Below are 26,772 nucleotides of genomic sequence, written 5' to 3'. Positions count from 1 at the left end.
GAAATATGAAGGCTTTAAAGTTAAATGAACATAAGTAAATGAACATAAGTGTTGGTTCGAAAAATAGTTACATACACCTAGTCACAATGCTAAACAATTTAACCAGAAGGGCCGGAAATTGAAGTGGAAATACACGTCACTACTATGATTAAATTATAAAAAAATTATATGCATTTATTTGACGTAAACTTCGTGCGAGTAAGTGCAGCTGAGTCTGATGAAGAGCACCAGAAATTTCTGTTTGTTTCACGCTGGGAAAGGCACCAAGTCATAGATAAGTCAGACAATTTACATACATAATGTCATATATATATATAGAGCCTACTATCTGTGTCTAACCCACCTTCAGCTTTCCACACTCCCACACCTCAAAAACAAAATAAATAAATAAAATTACTTGTGAAAAAAAAAAAAAAAAACATGTACAACTGAGATACCATCCTAAAACAATGTCCTATGGTATGCCTTGCCGGCTTTACCTTCACATTCAAGCTGCATTTGCCTGGAGCAAAAAAGATCACCAAGAAATGGTCTGCTAGTTGGTACAATATTTATATTATTAGATCCCTCCATTTTTTTACAAGCCACTATATTATTGTCTGTATTGATGTCCTTCAGCCCCAGTAGAAATTATTACTGATGACGGCCCACCAACTCCTCACTTAGCCTACTGAACACTAGCTTAACTGGAATACAAGCAATGACTGTTGGCAGTGTCTCTCGTTTGATTGCCGCATCCACTTGATGACTGGTGGAACTACCCTTCTGATCACTATGTTTCTGCTGCAAGGCTATAGAAGAAAGTGTTCTTACCTTTTGATAAGAAGAAACACTAATCCTTTTTCCGGACTTTCTTGGAAATGTTCTTTCTATGGCAGGCCGGGAAATAGCCGTCCTTGTCATGCTTCCCTTTTGAACGCCGCCTCCTACGCTAGCTTTTTGGACATTTTTGTCGCAGTCAAAACCTTGTACATGCTTGATTCCTTCAGCATTATCCAATGCTGATGATGCATGTGGCCGTGGAACGCGAACATTGCCAGTCCTGCGAGCAGTCCTCCACATAGGTTGGAGTGCTGTATCATTATCAGATGTTTCTGGGAAATTCCCATCAACTGCCCAAAGGAGGCTTTCAGAAGACCCGTTTGAAAGCACCTCAATTTGGACAGGATATCCAACTATCGCCTGGCCGTTTATCTTACTCGTCAATGAAATCATAGGCACGTGCTCTCTCTGATAGCTTGATTGGACTTTTAAGTCCACATTGACCAGCATGGTCCTGCCACCGGAATGATGGTAGCTATTGACAGAATCAAAACCCTCAGTAGACTCCTCCCAGTAACCTTTGCTTGCAGGTTGATCATCCCAAGCCCAATCCACGCAACTGAACATATTTTGGCCAGCATTACGTGGAGCTCTAGATCCATACCCAGCCATTTGCACCCAAGAGTTCATAACGGGATCATCTTGAAGAGAACCATAACCCCTCTTTCCCCTGAAACTATTCATGTGACAAGGTCTTAACGCAAGGTCTCCATCAAAAGGATCCAGAGGCCTCCTGTTAAGACTTCGATTATTCCTTTTCCCTTTTAATTGCCATTTTGACACCCCAAATCCAGTAGAGACAGATTCCTGATGACATGTATGAGAAGTTCCATCATCCAGTTCCTCGCTGCTGATGCTTCCATGTCCAGGTTGTGCTTCAGATCTTCCTATATATTTTGGTTCTAGCTCAATGGATGCCGCACCATCTGCATTAGCAACAAGCAAAGTTAGCCTACTGAAGCAGAACATTCTATTATCTTCTATATTTAAAGGAACAATGCGCATGGAAGATCTGATTCATGACGTCAAGAGATGAGCAATAAAAGAGTGATAAGGAACTATGCATTCATAATCAGTATTAGATGTATGATTCTGCACTTTAGATACAAAAACAATGCATTATTCCAGAGAACCAATTCATTAAAAATTTCACATAAAATGATAAAAAATTAGCAACTAGCAGGCAGCAAACTGCACCACTTAGGCATGATAGAATGGAGTTTCTTTTTTCTTTAGGTAATCAGAAATAATGCCGACTTGGTATTAGGAAGAGATATCAAGAAATTAACTTATGAACATGTATACTTGTCGCTCAAATGTGATCTTCCTTTGGAACTGGTAAAGTTCTAAGATTTAAAACCTGATTACATCTCTGAATCAACTCTATAGTCTATAACTCACCAAATTAGCCACAAAATCCAACTGGAACAAGGCAGGTAATAGTTTTCCTTGCTAAAAGTACCACATCTCATTCCTCTGTAATTTTTTGTTTTTGTCTTTGGATTTTTTGGTACACAGCATGCTGCTAAATCATAATACAAAAAAGTTACTTATCAAACTAACAAGCCCTAGACCTTCATAAAAAATTTAAATTACAATCAGTAAGGAGCAATAAATATTAAAAAGAGACATATAGAGGTGGTATAGACGACGTGCATGTAAGCTGACCAGACACCTCCGTTATAAAAACACAAAAGAAAAATACAGAACACAGAGAGAGAGAGAGAGAGAGAGAGAGAGATTTTGCAATCTCTTGAGAATATTTTGAGAAAGGGGACCTAAATTTTCCTTTTGGATGTTTCCAGTTCCCTTTTAATTGAAAGGACTAGTAATTTAGAACATCACCACTCCAACCATGTGACAGTATGCAAGACCAAATACCAAATTCTTTCTTTTCAAATATTTCTTTTAAAATAATCAGAATAAAGAAATTCCATTGCAACTAGCCTAGATTCTACCATAGCACATGAAAGTCCTTAATGGAACTTGGACATCCTGGGAACCTAGGACTACTTTGTACTTGCTCATAAGTGATAGAGAATGATGGTGAAGTAACCAGTTAAAGCCACTTTCAAACAGCTTCACCCCTAAAAGTCCCAGTACAAACTTAGAGGATTGAACAAGGCGGCCGTGCCATACCGTGTGTACTGAAAGAAGGAGAACCACGGAATGATTTGGTTCATATACGGGTGGTAGAACACACAAGGTGACACAAGCATAGAAAGTGAGGGATTGAAATAGTTTAGTTTGTCCAATCAGCTCCAAAGATCTCAAAGTTCCAAAGTTTAGAGGCATCATAGCGTGGCCTCAAAGATTTTGTTTGTTTGATGCGGCTTCCATTTGTCGAGAAAAAGAATTTACATGTAAGGTGGCTTGTGAGAGATTGAGAAGGGAGAAACCTGAAATTGTGGCCAACTCGTCATCAGTATCTTCCGCAGAATCTGTTTCAGAAGAATCAGTTTCTGTATATTCTGTAGACCCAGAAGCATTCTGTTCACATAACTCAGCAGGATGAGAACCAGTATCTTTGCGCTTCAATGTTGAGAGTTCCATCTGGGCATGATTACTCTCTTCAACAGTCAAAGATTCTGTAGGTTCTTCTGCCAAATTACATCTGCTTTTCTTTGCAACTCCTGGATGCTCCTCTCCCATCTCGGAGATAGAAACAGAACCTGAGTCAGGTAAATTTTCAGAACTCTCCAAAAGTTGAGCAAGAGGGCAGCTCCTACCACGCCTCTTGACAAGAATTTCTTCGGCCAAGCCTTCATCTGATAATTTCCTTTTGACTGACAAATTTTTTCTCTCAATACTAACTAGGCGTTCTGCGTTATAGATCCCATCAGGAACGGCATCAACGCTCCTATCAAGGACAGGTCGGTCAGCACCATCTGAAGCAACTGATGGAAGATTTCTATGCTCTGAAGGAGCAGTGCTGAGGCCCAAATCCTGTAAACCTCTCATCCTCGGAGGTACATCGGAATTATCATCATCCCCACTAAACTGATTATGACCTTTGGGTTGCTGTATAGAAGAAAAGTTGCATGTACTCTTTTCCTCAACGAAGAAACCAGACTTATGAGAAAGTTGACGAGATTTAGATCTTAAACGTCTCCCCTTTCCATTATCCAAGTATTTTGAATATGTCTGTGACTCTCTTCCGGAAAAATCATCAGTAGATTTATTGCTTCTATCAGTGGATGAACAACCTAAAAGCCCATATCTTTTACCTAACTGCCTCTCAAGTTCAAGAGCATGAAGTATTGCATCTTCACGTCGTGCATACTTCTCTCTTTTCTTCGGAGGCATACCTAGGGAAGCTTCAGCCCGTTGAATAAAATCATCAAATTCGCCACACCGGAATGCTTTGACTCGCTTTGACTTCTCCAAATTATACCAATCCCTGGTAAGACACACAAAAAGAAACACCATAACATACCATTACTAAGACTATGAAGTGTCTATACCTAGAAAATGAAGTTTAATTGGACAGATGGCATAACTTAGGAAGATACAGTATTCCCCCAACTATGAGTAGCATTTCTATATATCAAGAATAAGCGGTGAAAGCAGCATTTAGCAAATAATAGAATCAAGCATCTTTTGCTTCTTCATTTTGCTTTTCATTTAATTTAGATGATCATCACAGGTGACAATTCTAATCACTTCAATGAGACCATGCTGGCCCTACTGCCCTGGATAACCAGACAGTAGTCTGTCCAACAAAATAAAGCCACTCCCTCACGAGCGCCATACAGATTTTAAACGCTGATTCACGAAAAAGGAAGAATCCTACTCAGATAGAAGAAACAAACGAAGAGGGTTTGAAGCCTAATACATGGAGAAGGAAAGTCCTCACAAGGAAAAATTGTTTATCCCAAAATGTACTGCGTTGGACAAAGAATAAGCATTATGTTAGAACTCTGTAAGAATTCTTGCTTTGTTAAGTGTCCTTCCCAGACTTCGTCCTCGAGTCTTGTCCTGATCACGCACTCAACAAAAGAGTTTTGCTAGCAGCATCGGACCATTCCTGGTGCTTTAACTAGTTATTAATGGTTGGTTTAATTAGTACCCTTTCAGTATGTGTTGGTGTTGCGAACACTTCCATTTCTGCAACACTTTCCTGACTTGATCCCGTCTCCGATTCTACAAGCACCGGCTTGATTATCGCCTAAGTAAAACTCTCAAGTGGATGAATCAGAATCTTGCCTCAACCTCATAAGCTTTTCGTTAACATTATGAAAGATTGTGGCGACAGGTCCTAAATAAAATGAATATCAACTCACAAATATTTGCTATTTTTTTTTTTTCTCTCCTCTGTATTTTTGTTCTTTAATTGTGTACTTCCAGGAGATAGAGCTTCTATAATTGCATATATAATCTTATTCTCAAGTCTCAAGAAATTAAGTAAAACTCAATATTACCCTCTTAGGCAACAATATTCCACATATAGCTCACAAGGGGCGGGGGATCTCTACTATCATTATGTAATGTTTCCTATTTTTAGGGTTATAAAAGAAATTTCAACTTTTGTTACCTTATTCAAAAGAAAAAAGAAATTTCAACCAATACGAAGAGTCCTGATCTACTAAGCCAGCCTGCATACCTATCACGCATACCAGCGCTAATCTTCCAAACACGAATCTTCACATACAAGATCAGAGAATCTGCGATTACCATTCTCCTCCACCCAACATAACCCAGATAAGATTTTGGTATAAGCCACTACACGTTGATTTAACAAGGAACACGAGCTAATCAGGAAACAATTAAGATTATATCCAATTCTCTTTTTCTTCCTTCTCACTATTAACTATCCTATAATATCCTATATTATAACATATTAAGTCCAGAATGTACTTTTGAAGTAGCTTCACTTATCGCTCACCACCCCTCCAACCCAGGGGCGGAGCTACAACCACCCAAGGGTGGTCAGGTGAACACCATTCGCCGGAAATTACACGACGGATATAGGTTAATTTCTATCTTATTTTATGATATAATATATTTTGAACACCCTTGACACAAGTGAGTGGGTTAGCTCAGCGGTCAAGGCTGTTCAAAAAGCCTTACTATGCTCCGCTCAGGTTCGATTCTGGATGGAGTCTTTAAATTTTTGCCATTTTATATTTCGATTCTCATTTTTCAGCAGCGTGAATGTTATTCAATTCACAATTAGTGTGTCTTTAACTTCTTCTTTTTTCCTATTAAATTTTCTAAATAAACAAATCTTATTAAAAATTGTGTAGTTTAATATTAAGATTTTCGGTGCACCCATTCATTAAAAAAAAATATATATATTCACCCATTCAAAATTTGAACACCCTTGCCGAATTTGCTCGCTCCGCCACTGCTCCAACCCAATTTTAACTGAAATATCACAATGCAAACTCACTGGAATTTCACTACTTATAGTGTCATTAACAAATATACTCCAAGTTCACTGCAACTAAGAATCCATCAATAACATGCAAGACGACAATACAATTATTACAAGTTCATAACTTCCGTTGTCGTTACTATTCTTTTTCAAAATGCTCTGTACTGCTTTCCTTATTAGTTGTCATGTTTCCTTTACTGCCATATTGCCTCTTTCATAACTACTTTGTTTTGCACACTCCTCTACCCTCCCCGGAACCCACTTGTGGGATTACACTGAGTACGTTGGTTGTTGTTATTACAAGTTCATAATTCAACAATATCAACATGCAACATTTATCTTGCAGTCAAAATGTTCCCACTATAAGATAAAATTAAAAGGACTTACACACTGGCATCTTCCCTTCCAAGAAGCTTAACTGGAGTACCAGATCTTGGAGACATCAAATGAGAAGCTGACAGCTCATCAGGACCCAGTATTTTACCCGGCCACCACGACCCGTTTCGCCTTCGGACCCAAACTATACTCCCAATTCCACAATCCAACGGTCCTGATTCTGTTCCTGAGCTCACCATTTCTCTATACCTATATCTTTATATATATACAAATATATGGTGAAGATGATTGGGGGTTTTGATTGCTGAGTTACTAGAAAATAAATGGAGAATTGGAATTGAAGATTGGCAAATGGGAGAATCTAATTGGAAAATTTAGGGCTAGGGTTAGGGTTTCCAGTCAAAATTGGGTATAATTCATATATTTGGGGCTAGGGTTAGGGTTTCTGAGAAAATTACATCTAGTGATCATCCACTTAATTCAAGAATTTCAAAGTGTTTCTTCATTCAGAGTCTTATTTTGCGCTTTATGTACGAGCGTAATTTGATTTAAACCGCGAGTTGTGTTATGTCCCCTTTTTTCCTCTAATCTGGTTTATAGCGTATGTTTACACTATCAAGTAGTTTAAAAATGACAACAACTCAACAAGTACTCCTCAATAAATAATGAAAATCAAAAATTTTAAAAAGTTGAGATTAAAAAACGTTACCATTACAATTAAAGTAGAAGATGATATTTTACACTTACTAAATTTAACATGATTGCATTGATTATTATAGTAGAGTGGAAACTACTTATCTATCTTTAACCGCCGCTTTCGAGTATAAGCTGTAAATATTGAATTTTCTTTAGAAGAAAAAGTTTTGCTCTTGAAGTGAAATTTACCAAAGTGAATCCGAATTAGTCGAATCTAAAACAGATGTCAACATTAGGTTGAACACTGGAAAAAACACAAGTTAGGTATGAAAAATGTCTGGGCGTGTCACTTGGCTTTGAAGGAGATAAGTATGGGTTAGTTGTCACTCTCACCTTTCATCTGAAGAGAATTACACTAAGGTCTCATTTGTTTGCACTTAATGGAAGTTTGAATCTGAATCATTCAGATTGGGTCTTAATGAATCAGAACTGCAATCAAGTCTTAACACCATTCAGATCTTAAAAATGCACGCTTTCTTTCTCTCTCCCACTCACGTCGGCTTCTCTTTCAGCAAAAACAGTTTCACCTATATCTCTCTCTTCAATTATCAGTTGGCCAACCAAATTTTTTCTCACAAGATTTCACAATTTTTTGGAATTATATATCTTATTTCCATGTTTTCTACGGTAACTTTTTGTTTTGAGATTAGGGTTCAAAAAGACTTATTTTCAAATACAATTTAAGAATATCGAGTGGCTAAACTAGAAGGGTGCATTAAAAACGGTGGATTTGAATGTTGATGGGTAAATTGCAGTAGAATAATGAAGAATTGCATTAACAAATTCTGTTGAAAGTATTATTATGTGATGATTTGCTGTGACAATCACTCAAATTTGACCGAATCACTTGCAGTAATAAGAAGCCTGCACATCTTTCAACATAATTGACAAAAAAATTGGAGAAATTTTAGTCGTGGCTTCATTCCCTTTTCTTATTTTACTTCTCTTTCTGTTCTACAGGGTTCTCATGATGAACGGGATAAAGACATTTTCTAGCAAACAAAGAAAAGATGACCAAAGCGTCACATGTCATTTTGATTTCATTGTTTTGTTGGAGAATTGTGATTAAAAGATATATTTATGTTGATTTAAGTTTCTTACACTTAAATTTTTGATACAATATTTATTATATTGATATAAAATTTAATCACCTTTTTATTTGATTTAATACATATAATAAATTCTGAATATTCAAATGTTAAAAAACAAACGAATTAATGTACATGGATCAATTAGTTAGGATTTTTCAAATATCAAACCAAACCAATTGCGTCGTGTTTTAAATTTATAAACCAAACCAAATAATAAAATTCGGGTTTTTCAACTGAATCAAGATTCGGGTTTTTCGAGATTTTTTTTTTCATACAAAACATATCTTTTACTTCAATATTTATTTAGTCCTAGTAAGATAATGATTAACTAAGGTGTTTCTTAAGAAAATAACACAAAATGTGAGATGGGTGATGACATCGTATTAAAAAATTCAAGAAAAAAGATAATAAAATCGGTTAAAATAAGTATTGCTAATTAATAAGCCATAAAGAAAATAACTTTAATCTAAATACTAAGTTATACTAAAATAAGTACGGCTAATAAGTATTAATTACATGACAAAGAAAAAAACTAAGCTATGTATTTTTACGCTCTAAACCAATTAAGCAAAACTAAAGAATAGATATCCAACATTAGTGCCATGTCTAGCGTTAGAATTGAATTTCTTTTGTTAGCATTAGTTTTGAATTGGTTTTGACTTGGACTTTATTTGAGTTACTAACATTTATGGGATATAAAACTTATTGGCATTCAAAATTAAAAATTAAAATAATATTATAAAATAAAAAACTATGAAAAAAATTTAAGAAATATTTACAAATTACATTGTAAATAAATTTTTTTATGTATAAAATATTTTAAAAATCGAATACACGTAATGTCGGGTCGGTTTGGTTCGGTTTGACTTTTTTTAGCTAAAATCAAACCAAATCAATTATGATCGGAACTTTTTTCCAACATCAAATCAAGTCAAACCAAACTACTAGTCGGGTTTTTTTCTCGGTTTATCGGTTTGGTGCGGTTTGTCGGTTTGCTTTGTACACCCCTAGTCTTAATCATTCAGTGATCAAATTTAGAGATCAAATTTTAACCATTCAGATTTGCATTCAGATTCAAACGTCTTAATAATAATGAAACCAAATGAATCAAGAAACAATAATGAGATTGCCTTTTCCCATGTCTCTGGCAATTTTATTTCATGGCATAATGATTAGCTAATGCCTTCTTCTCTATTGTATTTTTCCGAAACACAATATCAATAGAGATGGACAAATCACGTGCTCAGCCTCTAGTGATACCACATGTGGGCTGTGGCCTTGTCTCATGTCACACATCAATACGAAATGAGAGCTTTGAGTAATTTATAAGGGCATCATTTAACCTCGGAGAGAATGAGTTGAACTAAAAAACATGTTTTTATTTACCCCCCTTAATTTTTTCCCAATTATTTACCACCCGATAGATGGCAAAAAAAAAAAAAAAAAAAAAAAATTAAGAGAGTGAAAAGTTTTGATATATATAGATATATATTATTATATAATTAAAAATAAAATAAAAATAATATATAATTAAAAAATAATTAATTATTTTTCTCTCTCACCCCACCCCCACCCCCACCCCGGCGCCCCCCGCTCTACCCCACAATCGCCCCCCACCACCATCTTCTTCACCCTTTTTTTATTTTCTCTTTTTTTAATTACCATTAAAACAACATTCTTTAAACACTCACACCCACCACCAGAGTTCCTTTCATCCAAATCATTAATAATTTTATTTTTGAAAGAAAACAAAAATCAAAATCAAGAAAAAAAATGGTAAGAAAGAATGATGAGAATATAGAGAAAAAGGAATTGGTGGGGGCGGGGGCGGGAGTGGGGTGGGGGGGAGGTACGACGAAACGGTGGGGGGGGGCTGTGGCGTGGTGGGGAGGGGCGGGGGCGGGGGGGGTGGGGGGTTGTGAAGATTTGGGGGAAGGGGGCGTACGGGTTTTTTGTGAATTATTTATGGAATAATGATTATGGAAGAAATGGAAAATCAAAATCAAGAAAACAAAAAATGATAATAATAATAATAATAATAATAATAATAATAATAATAATAATAATAATAGTTAACAATAACAACCAAAATAATCAATTTAGACGAATTTGAAAAAAAATGGGATGAAATTTGGTGGGGTGATGGTGGGTGTTGTTCCATGGGTGTTATTCTTATGGGTGTTTATAGTAGGATGAGGAGAAAGAAGAAGGAAGAGAAAAATAAAAAATGAAGGGTTGGTAATTTTTTAGTATTGATTATTTTGTGGCGGCGGCGGCGCGGTGCGGCGGCGAAATGCGTAGGTGGCGGCCGGCGGGGCGGGGGGGGGGGGTGTTGAGGGAGAAAGAAGAAGAAAGAGAGAAGGAGGAAAGAAGAAGAAAGAGAAAAATAATAAAAGAAAAAAACAAAAAATGAAGGGTTAGTCATTTTTGACAAACAAAATCAATAGAGATGGACAAATCACGTGCTCTGGTATTATTTTCTTAGTGAAATAATTGGGATGAAAGTTGTTAAAAAATAAATAAAAGTTAAGTTTCACACATCAATTCGACGGTTAAATGAGAGTCTTTTCTCTAATTTATAATCTATTCTCTTTTTCTTATCATGTGAGATGTTTTTTAGAAAATGATATTTCATCTCTTGTATTATATGTTGTAATCTCACGTCTAAGTAGACTAAATAATACCTCACAGACTCTTATTGTTGACTAATCGTTCATCAACAATTGACATTATTTACGGAAACAACAACCAGCTCATAAAACTCTTATTATGATTGATCATTATTGATGATGTCTATAAGTACAACACCGAGTGAGACTCTATTAACAACATTGAATTTTTGTTGTATTTCATGACTCACATCAAAGAAAGCAAATGTCTTAGACAATTTATAATTCCCTTTGTCTCTCGGGTAGATATCTTTCCATTGTGAGACTCTCATATAAATTTCTGTTGGGGACTTTGTCTCGCATCTCACAATGGAAGAAGAAGAGGGCCATCAACATTTTAATGGCCCTTCCTTCTTTCATCTAAGAGTTAAAAAGAATAATTAGTTACTAACATGAAACTACAAATGTAGAGAAAATGTTAATTTATCAAGATTTAAAGGGAGCCTTGTATATCTTTTGAAGTAACATAATAATTAAGAGTAGTAAAAAATGACGAAACAAGTTTTTTCTTAAAAAAAAAAAAAAAAAAAATTAACATAATTCTAGGACAATACAATAAATCACCTTTTTCTCTTTATCTTTCTTAAAAAAATGTAAAGCGATGATTACTTTTGATACGTCCCAACAAACCGAAAACTTAAAAGTCCATTTTAAGTTAGTTTGAAATTAATCTTATAGTATTCAATAGAATAGGAAGCAATATTTCACAAGCATCTTCTGAAGCATATTGGAAGTTTGACATATATCAAAATTTATGTGAAAAATATCCTTCTCTTAGACTTGCCAAGTATAGATTCGCTCAGATTTAGGTTGAAAAAAATGTGATCTTATTTGTCAAAACAATAATAGAAATTCAATAATTATTTTGCATCACTTACTTAATACATTAAACAAAAGGAAATTAGTAGTTTACTTCTTCTGTCTCAACTTAGGTGATACACTTTTCTTTTTAATCTATGTCAAAAAGAACGATACATTTTTATATTTAGAAGTAATTTAGCTTAAAACTTCTCCTTTTACCTTTAATAAAATGGTTTATAGTCACACCAATATCTATGAGTTTCAAAAGTTTTCAAAAGTCTTCCTTTCTATCTTAGAGCCCGTTTGGATTTCCTTTAAACTAAGTTTAATGGGTCTAATTATTTTTTTGAGCTTATTTTAAGCACAAAATGACTTTAAGTCTATAAAACAGCTTATAAGCCAACTTATAAGCCAATCCAAACGGGCTCTTAAACTTCGTGCCTAGTCAAACTATATCACATAAATTGAAGTAAATCAGCCATGAAAATCAACCTGTTGGGCAGGTAATAAACAAACAATTATAGATGGGCTTCATCCAAAACAATACAGGAAGGCCCACTCATTAAGAGGCTTAGGGTTTCTCTGTACAGCCCAAAAGTTCAAAAAAATTCAAATTTACGCTCCAACGGTCACCTTGACAAGACAACAAGTATATATATCCCTACTTTTTCTCATCATTGTCAATTCAACAAGCTCATAAATCCCTTTCCCCCACTCCCCACAGCAATCGCAGATCGATTTTCGTGTTTAATTTCAACGGTTGAGATGGATTTCCACAGCTTAACAAGGAGAGAATTGCAAGCTCTTTGCAAGAAGAACAAAATCCCAGCTAATATGACTAATGTTGCTATGGCTGATGCTCTTCAATCTCTCGACTTTGTAAGTCTTTTTTTTTTTTTAAATTTGAAAATTATGTTTATGAGCTTATTTAAAATGAAAAGGAAATAAGTAGCATTTCAGATGGAATACTAGTTTCTGATTCGATCTGTGAATTGGTTTACCTCATTTCATTTGCAGTGACCTCACTCAAATTTGTAAGCTTTTTAATTCAAATTCATTGTTGAGCTTGTTTGAAATGAAAATAATATAAGAAGCATTTCAAAATGATTAGGGGTCGTTTGGTTCGCGGACTAAATTATCCCCGGGATTATAGTTCTGGGATTTATAATTCTTGGACTAATTTATCCCACCTGTAAAATAATCCCAAGTTTGATGGAACGAGATGGGATATCCAGGATTGAGTCTAGAATTAAATTTATATTGTGTTTGGTTGACGATAATCTCAGGATAAATTTATATCTTATTAAGAGATATCCACCTTATCTAGCGTACCAAATGACCCCTTTTTACAGTAGGAAGAGGAATATCAGTATCTGATTCGATCTGCAAATATTTTTTTGTTGGATTGATAAGTAAATCCGTTTACCTCATTTCATTTGCAGTCACCTCTCTCGAGTTGGTAAGCTTTTTTAATTTAAACCATTGTTGAGTTTGTTTAAAAATGAAAATAGAATGAGCAGCATTTCAAATGGTTGCAATAGGAAGAGGAATTACCGGTATCTGATTTGATCTGTGAATATTTGTTTAGTTGGATTGATATGTAAACCGGTTTACCTCATTTCACTTGCAGACCCTTTAATTACCTCATTGTGATGACTGTTAAGTAACAATAAATCTTTGACTATAATTAAATGTTCTAAAAACCATTGCCTAAGTTATGCCTGATTAATACTTCAACAGCTGGATTTCTATAGCTGCTTATAAACACATATTCACCTAATAGTATATTGCCATTGTACATCAGAAAGGAAATTCAGAAATGTGTTTTATATGCAGGTTGACGGTATTGAAGAGGTCTTGAAAGCATGTGAATCTGATGTTGCAAACTCATCTATGGAGTCTCCTGGAAAGTCAGAAGCAGTAATGAGTGTACCTCGGACTGGTCGCCGAACTGCCCAACAAACGACAATCAAACATGACTCGGAAACTTTGCAGACCTCGACTAGGACTCGCTGCAGAACAAGAGGAACGGTGGTCAATGAAGTGAAAAATGATACACTTGAGACTCCTGCATTGCCAACTACCAGAAGGAGGGCTGCAACAACAAACGTTTGCGCTAAGCTGGAATCTGTAATGAATGAATGTGAACCAAAAGAGAAAATCAAGGATCAGGTTGAGGAAGAAAAGAAAGATGTTCCAAAGACACCAGCAGCTGCCCTCACTAGCCAAAGAAAGGAAGTGAAGGCAAAGAGTTCAGTTAGGCAAGTGTACAGCACTCGTCGATCAGTGAGGTTAGCTGGGAAACAGCAGGAATCAAGCACACAAGAGGATGAAAAGTCAGGAACCCTTACGTTTGATGCGGTTTCTGAAGAAACAGATGAAAGTTTGGAGGTGAACTCCAAGAATGAAGAACTAGACAAAAGTGGTAATGTTCCCAAGCTCATGGAATCCTGAACCTTTCTTTTTTCATGATCATCGCTTGGTCTCAAATCTGACTAGCAACTATTCCACAGGTATTGATTTGAAAGCGTTCGAGAGTTTGGACATCAACAATGAATCAGATACTACAGCATGTGCTCAACCAGAAAGTGGCAATGACCTGGTAGTTGTTGCTTTAGATACAAATGCAGAAGAGGGCTCAGAGGAAGTAGCACTGGAGCACAATAACAGCGGTATGTATTGCTCTGTTCTCGGTGTAATTTGTTGCTCTAGTCTTCCCGATTACTATTTACGTGAACTTAAATGGTTTTGGCTATCAATTTATTTTCATTGCTTACGTATAAAGCCGTGTTCAGTAGAAGAAAGATTCAAGAAAATGGTATCTGTTCTTTGGTCTACTTTTTGTATCAATTGTCTTATCACCATCTTTTTTTGTATGACAATCTTAGTTTACTTAGTACAGTGCAAAACTTCTTGCTTTGTGATAATTAAATGAAATTTTTTCAGGATCTGAAGATATGCATACATCAGAAATGAAGGTACTTGAGAACGGGAAAGAAATGGCATCTGGAGAAATGCGTTTGGATGACGTTGCGGGAGCTAAAATTGAAGTTTCTGGAGAAGAACCCATGGACGAATCTGAAATTGATCATGCTGAGGCTAAAGAGGAAAAAGATTTCCAGAACAAAAGCCAGAACTTGGGTGATGATACCAACAGAGATTCAGATGTCACTAATGTGGTTCTGACCAAGCAGCTATATGAACAAGATGAGCACCATTGTGGTGATACATCTGATTTTGTGGCAGAAAATGATGAAGATGAAGAAGATAATCTTAATCAAGTGAATGAGGGTGCAGAATGTAATTCTGATGTTGCAGGAGAACAAGAGTTGATTGGAGAACCTGAGGTGGAGGCTAAGGTGAGTGCAAGTAAGCAGAAGTGTCTGACTAACATGCAAGCTAACATAGATTCTCTTGAGGTGAACTTGTTCGGGCAATTCAAGAATGAAGTGGAAGAATATGGTGTTAGTCTTACTGAGGCTAATGTGGATACACCAGCTGATGCTCTGGAAGTTTCTGGAGAAGAACCCATGGAAGAATCTGAAGTTGATTATGCTAAGGCTACTGTGGAGAGTGCAGCTCAGCAGTGTTTAAATGTTCCAGAAGCTAATACAGAAGTTGCTGGAGAAGAACCTATGGAAGAATCTGAAATTGATCATGCTGAGGCTAATGTGGATGCTTCTCATGCTTCTCTCATACCTAATGCTGCCCTAGAACCAGGACAGATAATTGTTACAGATAACAAGGAAAACTTGGTTTGTGCGAAAGAAAACAAAGGCACTGCTGGCAATGACAATAAGCAATCTCTGCAAGATTTAAGCTTGAGGCAGCTTACAAAAATGTTGAAAGAGCTAAAGATCGCAAAAGCTCCTAATGGAAAAGAGGCTGCTCAAATTAAGGTAAGAACAACATCAGCTTCTTTTTCACTTGTGTGTTCCTTTTTCACTTTTGGTTGTAGATATTCAATATGGTAAACTAAAGTGTTTTTTTCATTCACAGGCAGCAAGCTCAAGATCAGCCTTGCAAAAGCTTCCAGGAAACCGTTTGACCAGTGAAACCGAAAATTGAAGCTCATAATACTGTAGGGGCAGACCACTCCGCCTGCCAATTAAGTCAACCTTGAGTGGGATGAAGATGGAAGATCAATCCTGCAAAACCTTCTTGGTTTGCTACTTTGAGACATCAAATTATTGTGTTTTTGAATCCCTTGAGGGTTTTTTCAATACTTGTATGAAAAACTAAAATTACTCATATGATGATGAATCCACCAGATAAATTATTCTCTTTGTCAATCTATCTAGTCTCTCTCCAACTAATTATGATGATTGATCATAACCAGCAAAAATTTATCTTTGAAACTAGTGTGAAGGAGGTGATAAAGAATAAATAACTTCACCCTCTAACAGAAAAATATCATAACCAGTAAAATATCTTTGAAACTAATTATTAATGATAATTGATCTTAACCAGCAAAATTACTTTGAAACTAGTGTGAAGGAGGTGATAAAGAATAAATAACTTCACCCCCTTAACAGAAAAATATCATAACCAGCAAAATATCTTTGAAACTAAATTACTTATGATAATTGATCCAACAAAATTATTTTGAAACTTCAGCCTCTTGCAATCTTTTGGCTGCCTTCCCTTTTAATATAACTTTTGACAGATTATCTAGTATTGCTCGGCAGAAATCAAATATTATTTACATTGCTAAGGAAAAAGATGTCCACATGTTAACAGCCTCTCAATCCTATAAACAATTCCTCGAAATACTAAAGAACCATATCAAATAAGTCAAAAATCATTTTAAGTTTCTTGTAAAATGTAAAGTTTACAATAAATATATTTTGACAGTTGCACTTCTTGTTTGTGTTGCCCTTCTTTAAGTGTATGTACATGAGAAATACATGAACAACAAACGACTTCATAGGTTACATTTTGTGTTCTCCTCTTTAAGACTGTGTCCCCCATAACACTGAAACATTAACGTTTTGACACCTTCTCTAAAGTGTTTCACCTTGCATCAAGATTTAAACACCCTTCAAGTGATCCTTTCAATAATATTGCCAGAAACATCATTTCAATGATAAAACCATATTCCATATACGAACAAAGCAATGCAATTGAGAACTGCCGATTTCAGTATATATGGAGTCTTCTATGAAAGCATAATGGGATCATAAACCTTAACCTAAAAGGTTTAGTGGAGGGGAAAAAGGACTCTTTTCATAGAAGTAGAAAGACATTGTCTCACTTGATACCATATGTTTCCTTGTATATAAACTGTTCCACAAGCACACATGCTTAGAGGCAAAAACAGGAATGATAAGATCCATCTATAGGGACAAACATTTCACGGAGCAGGGTGGATCGATTTGGCATGCTTGTTAGGGAGATCAACAATCAACTATTTCATGTGGAAGTATACATACTTAAAATACTACAGTAGGTATCAACAGACACAATTGTAGTGTACGTGGAAGACCAATTGCAAGGCCCATATGAGTACAACAGAATCAAAAATTCAAGCCTCGCCCTAGGCCAGGAATCAAGTGCCTATTGTATTCCACTGCACAAAAGCACAGACCCGAAAGAACAAGTAAAAATGTTCGATGAGAGTTCAGGTGTTCCAATTTACAGATGGCAGGGCATTGAGCTTTGTCCCTCAAAATAGGTTGTTCTTAGTAAGCCAGCAAAAGCAAATGAAAGTCAGATCAACAGGTTACGGATGACTGCAACAATCTTGAAGACGTAAAGGCTAAGTTCTAGACCTGATCAATCAGAAGGCTGAAGTGCCCACTGAAGAGTACCCAGCGGCCTTGAGCTCTTTCAGAGTGCTCGATAACCAGTCCAGTCCCTCATATAGGCCATCCCCTTTAAGAGCACATGCGCCTTGTATATGCCATTTTCGGTTTTTAAGATCATAAAGACCAAGGCCTTCACACACTTCCATTGGAGTCATTGCTCCTTTCTGGTCCAAAATTAGGGGAAAAAACAAAAAGGTTCAAGATGATAAATATCTACCAAACACGAGAGGAGAAAATGGAAAAGGGGTAGAGGGGACATTTGATTTGCTTCTTTTACGTTATATTAAGTTCTAAGTATGCGTGTGTGTGTCTGTCTGCTTCTTTTTATATCCACCCAGCCAAAAAAGGACTTCTGGCAACAATGACCGGTTTTTTTTTTTTTTCCCTCTAAATCCCACACTTATATCTTTACAAGTCTCAAACCATACTAAAAACCAGAGGCGGAGCCAGGATTCGAAGCTTGTGGGTTCGGGGTTCTAATTCTTTAAAGTTACTGGGTTCTTAATTAATAATTTGTACATATTTGACAAAAAATTTAATACAAATACATGGTTCGGATAAAAGCTACTGGGTTCGGCCGAACCCACATCCGATGGGCTGGCTCCGCCCCTGCTAAAAACACTCCTGACAATAATTAAACCTTCATTCCTACTAGACTTAATTTATGAATATGTTAGACCTTCGTGGCCGAACTTTCACTCCCATAAAAAGTTGTTGGTCTCGCAACCATTTCATAGAACTGACATTTCACTTTATGTGGGATCCACTGATTGCATCACTGTTGCAGCATTCATCCCTCAGTCATCCTATTCTAATTCCATGTGTTACGTTTTTATCTATCATACCATCATCCTAAAATATGGAATCTGAATATCTGACTTGTCTGCCTTTAAGTGTCCCAAACAATTCAATTATTATGACGGTCTACTTTTGGAAGGTTTTGGTGGAAAGGAAAAAAAATAAGGAAAAAGGAGTTGTTCCTGTTGTCTTGGATTTATTTAGCAGCGTTCACTTATGATTTTATCCTCCAACAGTACACAAAGAGAGAAAAATAGATATCAAGAAACTAATTGTATTTTGTTGATGCACAAACCCACTGATATCACAAACTTACCATGTCCTGCTTGTTAGCAAAAACCAAGATGACAGCATTAAGCATAAATGGATCTCTGATGATAGCCTGAAACACATTAAGAATGAGATTTCAGTAGGTAAGTGAACATTGTACCTGAAACAAAGAGATAAAAGTTCAAAAGCAGAACCTGAAACTCTTGCTTTGCCTTTCCGATTCTCTCTCTATCCAAAGAGTCAACTACATAAATCTGTATACAATAAAGCACTTAGTAAACAGAAATACTTAACCATTTTACAGAGACAGGATGCGCAAGCAGTTAAAGGCAGTTCACATAAAAGGGAAAATGTAGATTTGGCTTTTATGGAAGTTGACTTATGCATTCAGTAATGATGGTTTCATATGCTATATCACATTCACACATTTTCTCATTTAAAATATCTTATCAACCTTCAGGAATTAAGCTTACTATTCGGCTTTTAGGTAATACCATCTATGGAGAAAAAAGAGGGCGGAAAATTCACCTTTTTCTTTACAAGTAAAGAGGGAATATTCATCTTTCCCTATGGCATCTAATGATACAAAAATTAAAATCAACAGCAGATGCGAAGTAGTCGACACAGATACAATCTAATTTAAATATATAGTTACCAGTCCATCTGTGTTATTGAAATAATGCCTCCAGAGTGGCCTTAATTTCTCTTGTCCACCAACGTCCCACACAGTGAAAACCACATTCTTGTACTGTACTTTTTCTACATTGAAACCTGTATGCCATGCATATACAATCAGCTATTACATATACAGGCATTCACTTAGGTGTTCAACTACTCATTTCTGTAAAACTTTGCGACATTCCGAACAGGAAGGAATTTCCATTGCAAGATTTGAGATCCAAATTTGTGCCTTTTGCAACCACTATAATGTGATCTTATGTGATGGCCTCAAAATTAGGAAGAAAAAGAAGGATTTATTTTCAGTCAGAGAATTAGAAAAGATAAAAAATGATTTGGTTGATTAAGTATTTAACTAACTCTGGCATGGCCTATCAAAGTACTTTCTTTGTAACAAGTGTTGACGCAATCTTTTCAATGAACTGAGGATACTTCTCAAACAAAAAGCTGTACATGTGATTTTTCTGGTAATAAAGATCCACTGTGTGATATGTATTAGAGCAGTGCAGAATCAACAATACTCAGGAAATCTTACCATGCATCCAATTACATCAACCTTATCCTAGGTAATGCCCTATTTCCATTTTCTCTCATAATTCATTTACAACCTATCCATTATTTATTTAATAAGTAAAGCACAAATACAATTGAGTGATATTCTGATCTATATTCAGATTAAAGATGGAAAAACAATATTAGCTATGTAGGATGCTCACAAGTCACAAAATTACCATATTTTATAGATCTTGGCGTTTTTTTTTTTTTTGTTGTTGTTGTTAAGTTTTGCCTATGACATTCGTAGGTCTTTTTTTGGTGATAAGTACATTGATAGGTCATATTGCAGTTAGTTGAAACTTCAAATTCATCAACCAAAAAGTAATTTTTTTTTTTTTTTTTTAAAAGTTGTCAAGTCGAGAACAATATCAATGCAAGCAGATTCAGAACTGAAGCTCCAATAAAACATTTTCAAAGTGCCACACCACTGCGAGCGAGAATTTATAGCAATAGCATACCAATAGTAGGAACTGTGGATAGAACTTCTCCTATATGCAGCTTGTACAATATAGTGGTTTTCCCAGCAGCATCAAGCCCCAGCATCACAACCTATGCCAAGCAAATCATAGAAGACACGGCAGATAGGTAAAAGATAATTAATTACACATACAAGAAGAATAATCAGCTAAGAAATTAATTAGAGACAAAAGACGTGTAGTGAACATAAGGCAATGGCCTATGAAAGCTGACGGATGGATGATAAGAAATAAGCATCATTTCATACGTAAACCAGCTACAACAATCCAACCATTTGTAGTAAATCATTTTCATTATAGGGGACGCAAAAAGTCATTGCAGAAAGCAATTTGGTTTTTCCTCCAAGAAACTCTCCCATTCCCTTCCCCAAGTCCCTCCCCATGCTGCCAGCAATGAGGGCACTGCATTAATGGGTTTTTTTTTTGTTTTTTGTTTTTCAGTTTCAAGAAAATAACCTAAGGCAAAAGCATTTACGTGAGATAGTACTACTTCATACAAATTTATGATGATTACCTATTTGAAAAGATAATAATAATAATAATAATAATAATAATAATAATAATAATAATAATAATAATAATAATAATAATAAGGAAGATGGCAAAGATGAGATGATCTCTGACACATTGAAAGTCGCTACTGATCTAAAGATGGCCATTTTAGGCGATTTGCAAGTTTACTCCGCCTGCTTTAGCAGTGCTTCGCTGAAGTGGGAGGTGCATTCGGCACTACGTGGAAAATGGAATCCTAGAGGAAAGGAATGGCATTGAAGGGAACTGGGCTTTACTTTTTAATTTTTATCCCACCTACATAGGAAATGAATGGGTACTTTTAGCTTATTTTGACCCGTTCTTCCTGAAATAGCTTCAGTATATATTGTTTTCTAGTTTGATGAAATCAATTTAGTACTGGGAGAAAACAAACAATATAGATCAACCAAGTGAATTACAAGACCAAGTTACAGCACTGCCATTAATTGAAGTCGTAAAGGAAGCAACTTTAGAAACTGCACTTATGCACAAGAACTACCACAAACAGGCGTGCGCCAAAAGGAAGAAAACAGTAATGTGCTAATGAAGGAAAGAGTGACCACTGATCTTGATAAATGGAAATTGACCAAAATAAAAGGATCAGAATTGCCATTTGTTATGAGGACACCCATATCTGTTTCCAACAGACAACTTCTGTTAAGGGACCTTTATTTAATTTTATTCTCTATATGTACTTTTTACTCAGTGTGCTCCTTCAATGGAAACTTTAACCCTCAATTGTTGGATTATCAATACATAAAGAAATCAACCGCAAGTTCTCCAACTCACATACAACGAACAGATTCCTAGGTTGGTGTACTCTAAAAATGATAGCCAGTTCCAAGAAGTCTATAAAATACAGTGAAGCTAATCCTGCTCTGTTGAGTAAAATCACATTATGCAACTAACTTTGAAAAACCCAGGACAAATATTTTTACATTTTTGCCACAAGCTGCATGAAGAAGTTCTAGAGTTAAATTCAACCCTGCATATCACATTCTTTCCTCAACAACCTCACACATGTTTATACTCACATCACTCAATTTCCACAGAATATATAGCCAGTGTGTTATACTTAAGATGTAATACATCAAGCACCAGCATCCATTCAAGAATGACCAAAAAAGAAAAGGTAAAATGACGGAGTGGAAGCTATTAAATAGTAAGGGGATGGAGGAACTCGTCCTCAAACCTCGGGAACAGAAGATCACAAAATAATGGATGATATTCAGATCAATAATCATAAGAAACCTTTACAATGTATCAAAGAGAAGAAAAAAAACAGAAACCTTTACAATTGATAACTTCCAGCCCTAAATTCCTTACCCAAACAAGAATCTTAATTAAGGTAAGACTACTAAAAGTAGACAAGATTCTTAATTAAGGTAACTAGTCCAATAGCTAAAATAGGAAAACCCAAAATAGCTAAACTTACTGCTTCTTAACTCGACCAAATCAAAAGGAGGGTCACTTAAAGTTTACATTTTTATCAAGTAGATATTCACTTCCTCTAACCCCCGAACCAAGAGAAGTGAAATTGGAAAATATCTGAAACCCATTATCTTCAATGAGATAAGAAGAAGCCCAAGAAACTCAAATTGGCAAAACACTGGAGGATTTTCAGATCAATAATCATAAGAAACCTTTATAATGTACCAACCGAAAAAAAAAAAAAAAAAAAAAAGAAACCTTTACAACTATTTATAACTCCTACCCCTAAATTCCTAACCTAAACAATAATCTTAATTAAGGTAAGACTATGAAAAGGAGACAAGATTCTTATTAAGGTAACAGTCCATTATCTTAACAGGAAAGCCCAAAATAACTAAACTTATTGCCTCTTATCTCGACCCTATTTAAAGTCAGGGTCACTTAAAAATTACATCTTTCTTAAATGTATAAAAACATACTGTAAATTAAGTAGATATCCACTGAACCAAGAGAAGTGAAATTGGAAAGTATGTGAAAACCATTATCTACAATGAGCTAAGAAGAAACCCCACAAACTCAAATTTGCAAAATCATAAGTGATCATTTCCAAATCAAGAAATGAACATACAAAAATAGAAAGACAAAAAAAAAAAAAAAGGTGGGGGGGGGGGGGGGGGGCTAAGGGTGTGTTTGGGCATACCCTCATCTCAGAGTTTCCAAAAAAGGTATCAAATAGCTTGCGAAAGGCTTGTCCCATTACACCTTTTCTCTTTTTTTTTTTTCTTCTTCAAAAGTGAATCAGATGAAATTGGAGAGTGATATGTAAAAGATCCAAGTTAGAGAAACTGTAATTTGGTGATCTGAGAAACTTTAAAGTTATTTGATGATCAATTTGAGAAACAAAAGAAATGCAGAAAAAAATGAAAGAGAGAAGGTAGCGTTGTTTTTCCTTTGTTTCTGCAACTTTTCTGAGCTTCTTTTCTGTTTTTTCTCTTCTTCTTTCTTTTTTTTTTTTTTTTTTTTTTTTTAATTGAAAAAAGAAGGTCATATTCGTTGATTAATATTTGCCTTTCACCTTATGTTATTATATGCTGTCTCTAGTACTTGAATTATTTTTTATTAGTTATTGTGGTTATTGTTTCTTTTTTATGTAATGCTTTGTTATGCTTTCAATAGTATTATGTCATGACTTATGGATCTATCGGAAGCAGTCTTTCTATCTCTCAAAATAGGGATAAGTTAGCATACACTCTACGGTCCAAATATCCCACTTATAAAAATATACCGGGTATATTTTTGTTGTATATTCCTTATTCTATTGTTTTTAGCCCTGGAAATGGAATACTTGGAAGTTGCAAATACCGGAAATTCTTTTGGATCAATTCTTTCTTTTAGTCTATTTCATCTTTTAACACCCGAAATGGAACACTTGAAAGTTGCAAATATTGTGTTTTTTTTATTACATTATTAGGTAGGGGAAGGTGAAATGGGGAAGGGGATTACTGATATGGGATTCGAACCCTCAAGATGAAAGTTCGGTAATAACCAACCGAGCCTATTTCTAGATCCCATTGCAAATATTGTATAACTTCTTGGACCAATTCATTTCTTAATCTCTCTTTCATTTTTTTGTGTCTCCATCCATTTTGAGATGGTAAACGATTATTTTCCTCAAGGAAATAGTGCTACAAATGCATAGTCATATGATTGGGATATATTTATTTCTTATTACTATTACCAGAGTCAATTAGAAATTTAAAGATCAATTTCCTCACTAAAAAATAATATTCAATTATCAATTGTTAAGTACTCCTCTCCGTTTCATTTCCTTAGTAACTTAGTTTAAAAAATATGACACATTTTCCAATTTGAAATGATTAGTTTTATAACTTCTCATTTTATCCTTAAAAAGAAATTATTATAGTCACATACATCTTATGTCTTAGTTAATGTCACAAGTTTTCTTTAAAAAAATATTACCACAAATGTTACGATATTTTAAGACCGCAACTTTAAAAAAATAAATCAATTCATTTGTAATTCCGTGCCAATTTAAATTATACTACCAGATAGATTGATACAGAGAGGTTAGCTGTTGTTAGTTTGATCCATTCATATTGAAATATGAGTCTAAGGACGTCAAGAAAAGGAATTGTTTATTTACACCCCATATCTCCTATTTTTTTTCTCAATGTGACAAATTGACAATACAGGTGAACTGAGTTCGACTGACACAATTTCTCGAGTACTTATCACTTAAATTATTATTTTTTTGGTTAAACTTATCACTTAAATTGTTCTCGAACACCTTAGGCATTTTAAAAAGGAAGCCATAACAAAATTGCCGATCACAGGATGGTAGTACAAAAAAATTACTGGAAAGTATATATTGTAACTACGTTTACATAGAATTTGTTGGGAAGCAATGGGACCAGAATTATTTTTGCAAATAGATTATCCATTAGAAGAAGGTAAAAAAAAAAAAAAAAAAAAAAAAAAAAAAACAGAATATCAATCGACCCTCTTAGAACCAAATCCAACAAGTTAATAAAACAAAGTTGGGTACAAATTGGAATCATCCGCTTATACATGATTTCTGAAAAATAAATATAATTTTTTATGACAAATTTGGTTGAGTGATTTTATAAGGAAAAAAAACATTAGTTGAATGTTTTTTCTTGATACAAAATAAAGTTAAATGACTTTGCAACATAATTCGTCATAATTAAGTGATCTTTTCAGATATTTACTCGAATAGATGAGAGGGAACTTTGGCTGGCTGAATGGACCGTGTGGGCTGTGCCAGGGCTTGGATCAGGTAGAAATGAAGTGGGGCTCAACAGTTAAGTCTATTTTAGAATTTCCTGAAGTATGTTCTGGGTTAATATGCCTCTCAATTCCCTTATTATGAATAAATTCTCTGACAAGAACCTTATGCGAATAGAGTTACTACGAATCGCATCTGTTAAGATAACATATGGCGAGAGAGGAATAGAAGAGCTTTTGAGGGAGTAGAGAAAGACTTTGTACACTTAAGGAATAGCCTATTTTCCGTTATTACTTTTTGGTGCACTCATAGGATTTCGACATGTATAGTTGATTGGGTGTTATTTGTAGGAAACCATGTCTTCTTGTAAAGCTTTTTACTTTTTGATATACTGGCAAGCGTTTGCCCTTTCTTTAATGAAGTTTATTATTTTATGAAAAGAAAAAAAAGATATACTTTCCCAGAAGGAATGTTCTCTTATCAGTTTTTGAATTAATACACTCTTGTATTTTATCTTTGACTTCCATTAATATATGCATCCATTCCCTAGATATGAGGTGACACAACAATATTTTGCTATGAAGAACGAGCCCTTTTGCGGATCCCTTCGTTCTCAGGTTCCAGCATACCTTACTACCTAAAACGACGAATTTATCAATTAAGGGCGTAAAACCGACCCCATCTATGGTCAGGTAACAAGCAAGAACTCCAATGGAATTGATCAATAAAGTTCTATCTATCAAGGTTGAGAGCAGGATTGTTGCGTGTTTTCCTGTCATAAAAGTGGATTTATTTATATCATTTTCCATCTGAATTAGTCAAACATAACTATAACTAGTGACCAAAGCCTAACCTTTAGGGCTCCTCTATCAAGTATCGGCAACTGCTTTATTGCTGCATGTCAGCTTGCTGAAAACTCATATCTCATTTCTCAAGTTTGGCCAAACAGAAATGTTAATGGAAATGACCTTCCTGTGAATAGTACAACTTCTTTTTGGAGTGATTCAGCGGATGTACTTACTTTGGTGCATATGTGTTTTTTTTTTTTTTTTTTCCTCTCTCTCGTTTTGGATGTATTGTCAACGCTTTCCTTAATTTGCAGATTCAGATAAGCGATATTTCTCATGAATGCCATGATATTTTTTTTCCCTCTATTTTCTAACCATATCGTACTCCTTGGAATTTAAGAAACTCTAACCTGTAAATCATTAATTGTTTCAATTATTTGTCAAATGCTGATCAAGCAAAATAGATTTAATTTGCATAATAATCTCAATAATGTCTTAACTATTATTTTCTGGGGTCTTGGTTATCGGAATCGTAATTTCATTATGTTCAATAGCTGTTTCCATAGCTTTTCACTGCATAAATCTCGATTTAGCAAGTTTGTGTCCTTTTACTTTGAACTAATCAAAATAATTTGGTTTTTGTTGGTGAGAGATTAATCAGTTTTTATGCTGATTTCTTACTGTTGAAGAGCTTGAGAGTGCAAAAAAAAAAAAAAAAAAAAAAAAATAATCTAGGTGAGTGATGTTTGATCTTAAGAAAAATATTCAAAGCTTGTACATGTTTTATTGATGTAATGGTTGGTTTGCTAGTTTCTTTAACTTTACCAAATCTTTCTTTCCTATTTTCAAGTGATGTTGAAGGTCGTTTGACATACTGTT

General features: G+C 35.1%; 4 protein-coding genes across 5 annotated transcripts in view; 1 reads left to right on the top strand and 3 right to left on the bottom strand.

Annotated features, from left to right (window-relative positions):
- Positions 1-22,897, bottom strand: part of LOC132052565 (late embryogenesis abundant protein At5g17165-like) — a 44,833-nt gene extending 21,936 nt beyond the window's left edge. Inside the window, exon 1 of the mRNA XM_059444160.1 lies at positions 22,890-22,897. The gene's annotated coding sequence lies outside the window, so the exon portion shown is untranslated. The remainder of the gene's footprint in view (positions 1-22,889) is intronic.
- Positions 235-6,991, bottom strand: LOC132052560 (uncharacterized protein At1g51745-like). Its single transcript, XM_059444156.1, has 3 exons — positions 6,587-6,991; positions 3,222-4,222; positions 235-1,748 (listed from the first exon to the last, which is right to left on the bottom strand). Exons 1-3 carry the CDS (start codon positions 6,772-6,774, stop codon positions 634-636), a joined length of 2,304 nt encoding a protein of 767 aa, XP_059300139.1. The 5' UTR covers positions 6,775-6,991; the 3' UTR covers positions 235-633.
- Positions 12,465-16,086, top strand: LOC132052559 (uncharacterized). 2 transcript variants are annotated; one of them, XM_059444155.1, is made up of 5 exons: positions 12,465-12,671; positions 13,629-14,217; positions 14,306-14,464; positions 14,748-15,691; positions 15,792-16,086. In XM_059444155.1, exons 1-5 carry the CDS (start codon positions 12,558-12,560, stop codon positions 15,858-15,860), a joined length of 1,875 nt encoding a protein of 624 aa, XP_059300138.1. In that variant the 5' UTR covers positions 12,465-12,557; the 3' UTR covers positions 15,861-16,086. The 2 variants fall into 2 exon arrangements, with proteins under 2 accessions (XP_059300138.1, XP_059300137.1); XM_059444154.1 differs by having other exon boundaries at positions 12,466-12,671; positions 14,739-15,691.
- On the bottom strand, positions 17,159-23,354 carry LOC132052564 (uncharacterized). Its single transcript, XM_059444159.1, has 7 exons — positions 23,039-23,354; positions 20,359-20,449; positions 19,323-19,438; positions 18,862-18,921; positions 18,714-18,779; positions 17,556-17,763; positions 17,159-17,466 (listed from the first exon to the last, which is right to left on the bottom strand). The coding sequence occupies exons 1-6, from the start codon at positions 23,093-23,095 to the stop codon at positions 17,572-17,574; spliced, it is 582 nt and encodes a 193-aa protein (XP_059300142.1). The 5' UTR covers positions 23,096-23,354; the 3' UTR covers positions 17,159-17,466; positions 17,556-17,571.
- Between the last annotated feature and the right edge of the window lie 3,418 nt (positions 23,355-26,772).

The sequence above is a fragment of the Lycium ferocissimum genome, chromosome 4 (genome assembly GCF_029784015.1).
Source record: "Lycium ferocissimum isolate CSIRO_LF1 chromosome 4, AGI_CSIRO_Lferr_CH_V1, whole genome shotgun sequence".
Taxonomy (NCBI): Eukaryota; Viridiplantae; Streptophyta; class Magnoliopsida; order Solanales; family Solanaceae; genus Lycium; species Lycium ferocissimum.
This window is presented reverse-complemented; position numbering and strand designations above follow the sequence as displayed.

Coding starts and splice junctions, on each gene's coding strand:
- LOC132052560 (XM_059444156.1), bottom strand. CDS start 6,774: ATGGTGAGCTCAGGAACAGAATCAGGACCGTTGGATTGTGGAATTGGG. Junction 4,223..6,586: donor GGAAGGGAAGATGCCAGTGT/GTAAGTCCTTTT, acceptor GTGTCTTACCAG/GGATTGGTATAATTTGGAGA. Junction 1,749..3,221: donor CGAGTTGGCCACAATTTCAG/GTTTCTCCCTTC, acceptor TTGCTAATGCAG/ATGGTGCGGCATCCATTGAG.
- LOC132052559 (XM_059444154.1), top strand. CDS start 12,558: ATGGATTTCCACAGCTTAACAAGGAGAGAATTGCAAGCTCTTTGCAAG. Junction 14,218..14,305: donor TGAAGAACTAGACAAAAGTG/GTAATGTTCCCA, acceptor ACTATTCCACAG/GTATTGATTTGAAAGCGTTC. Junction 15,692..15,791: donor AAGAGGCTGCTCAAATTAAG/GTAAGAACAACA, acceptor TTTCATTCACAG/GCAGCAAGCTCAAGATCAGC.
- LOC132052564 (XM_059444159.1), bottom strand. CDS start 23,095: ATGGGACAAGCCTTTCGCAAGCTATTTGATACCTTTTTTGGAAACTCT. Junction 20,450..23,038: donor TTGGAAACTCTGAGATGAGG/GTATGCCCAAAC, acceptor TGCTTGGCATAG/GTTGTGATGCTGGGGCTTGA. Junction 17,764..18,713: donor TTGCTAACAAGCAGGACATG/GTAAGTTTGTGA, acceptor ATTTTGGACCAG/AAAGGAGCAATGACTCCAAT.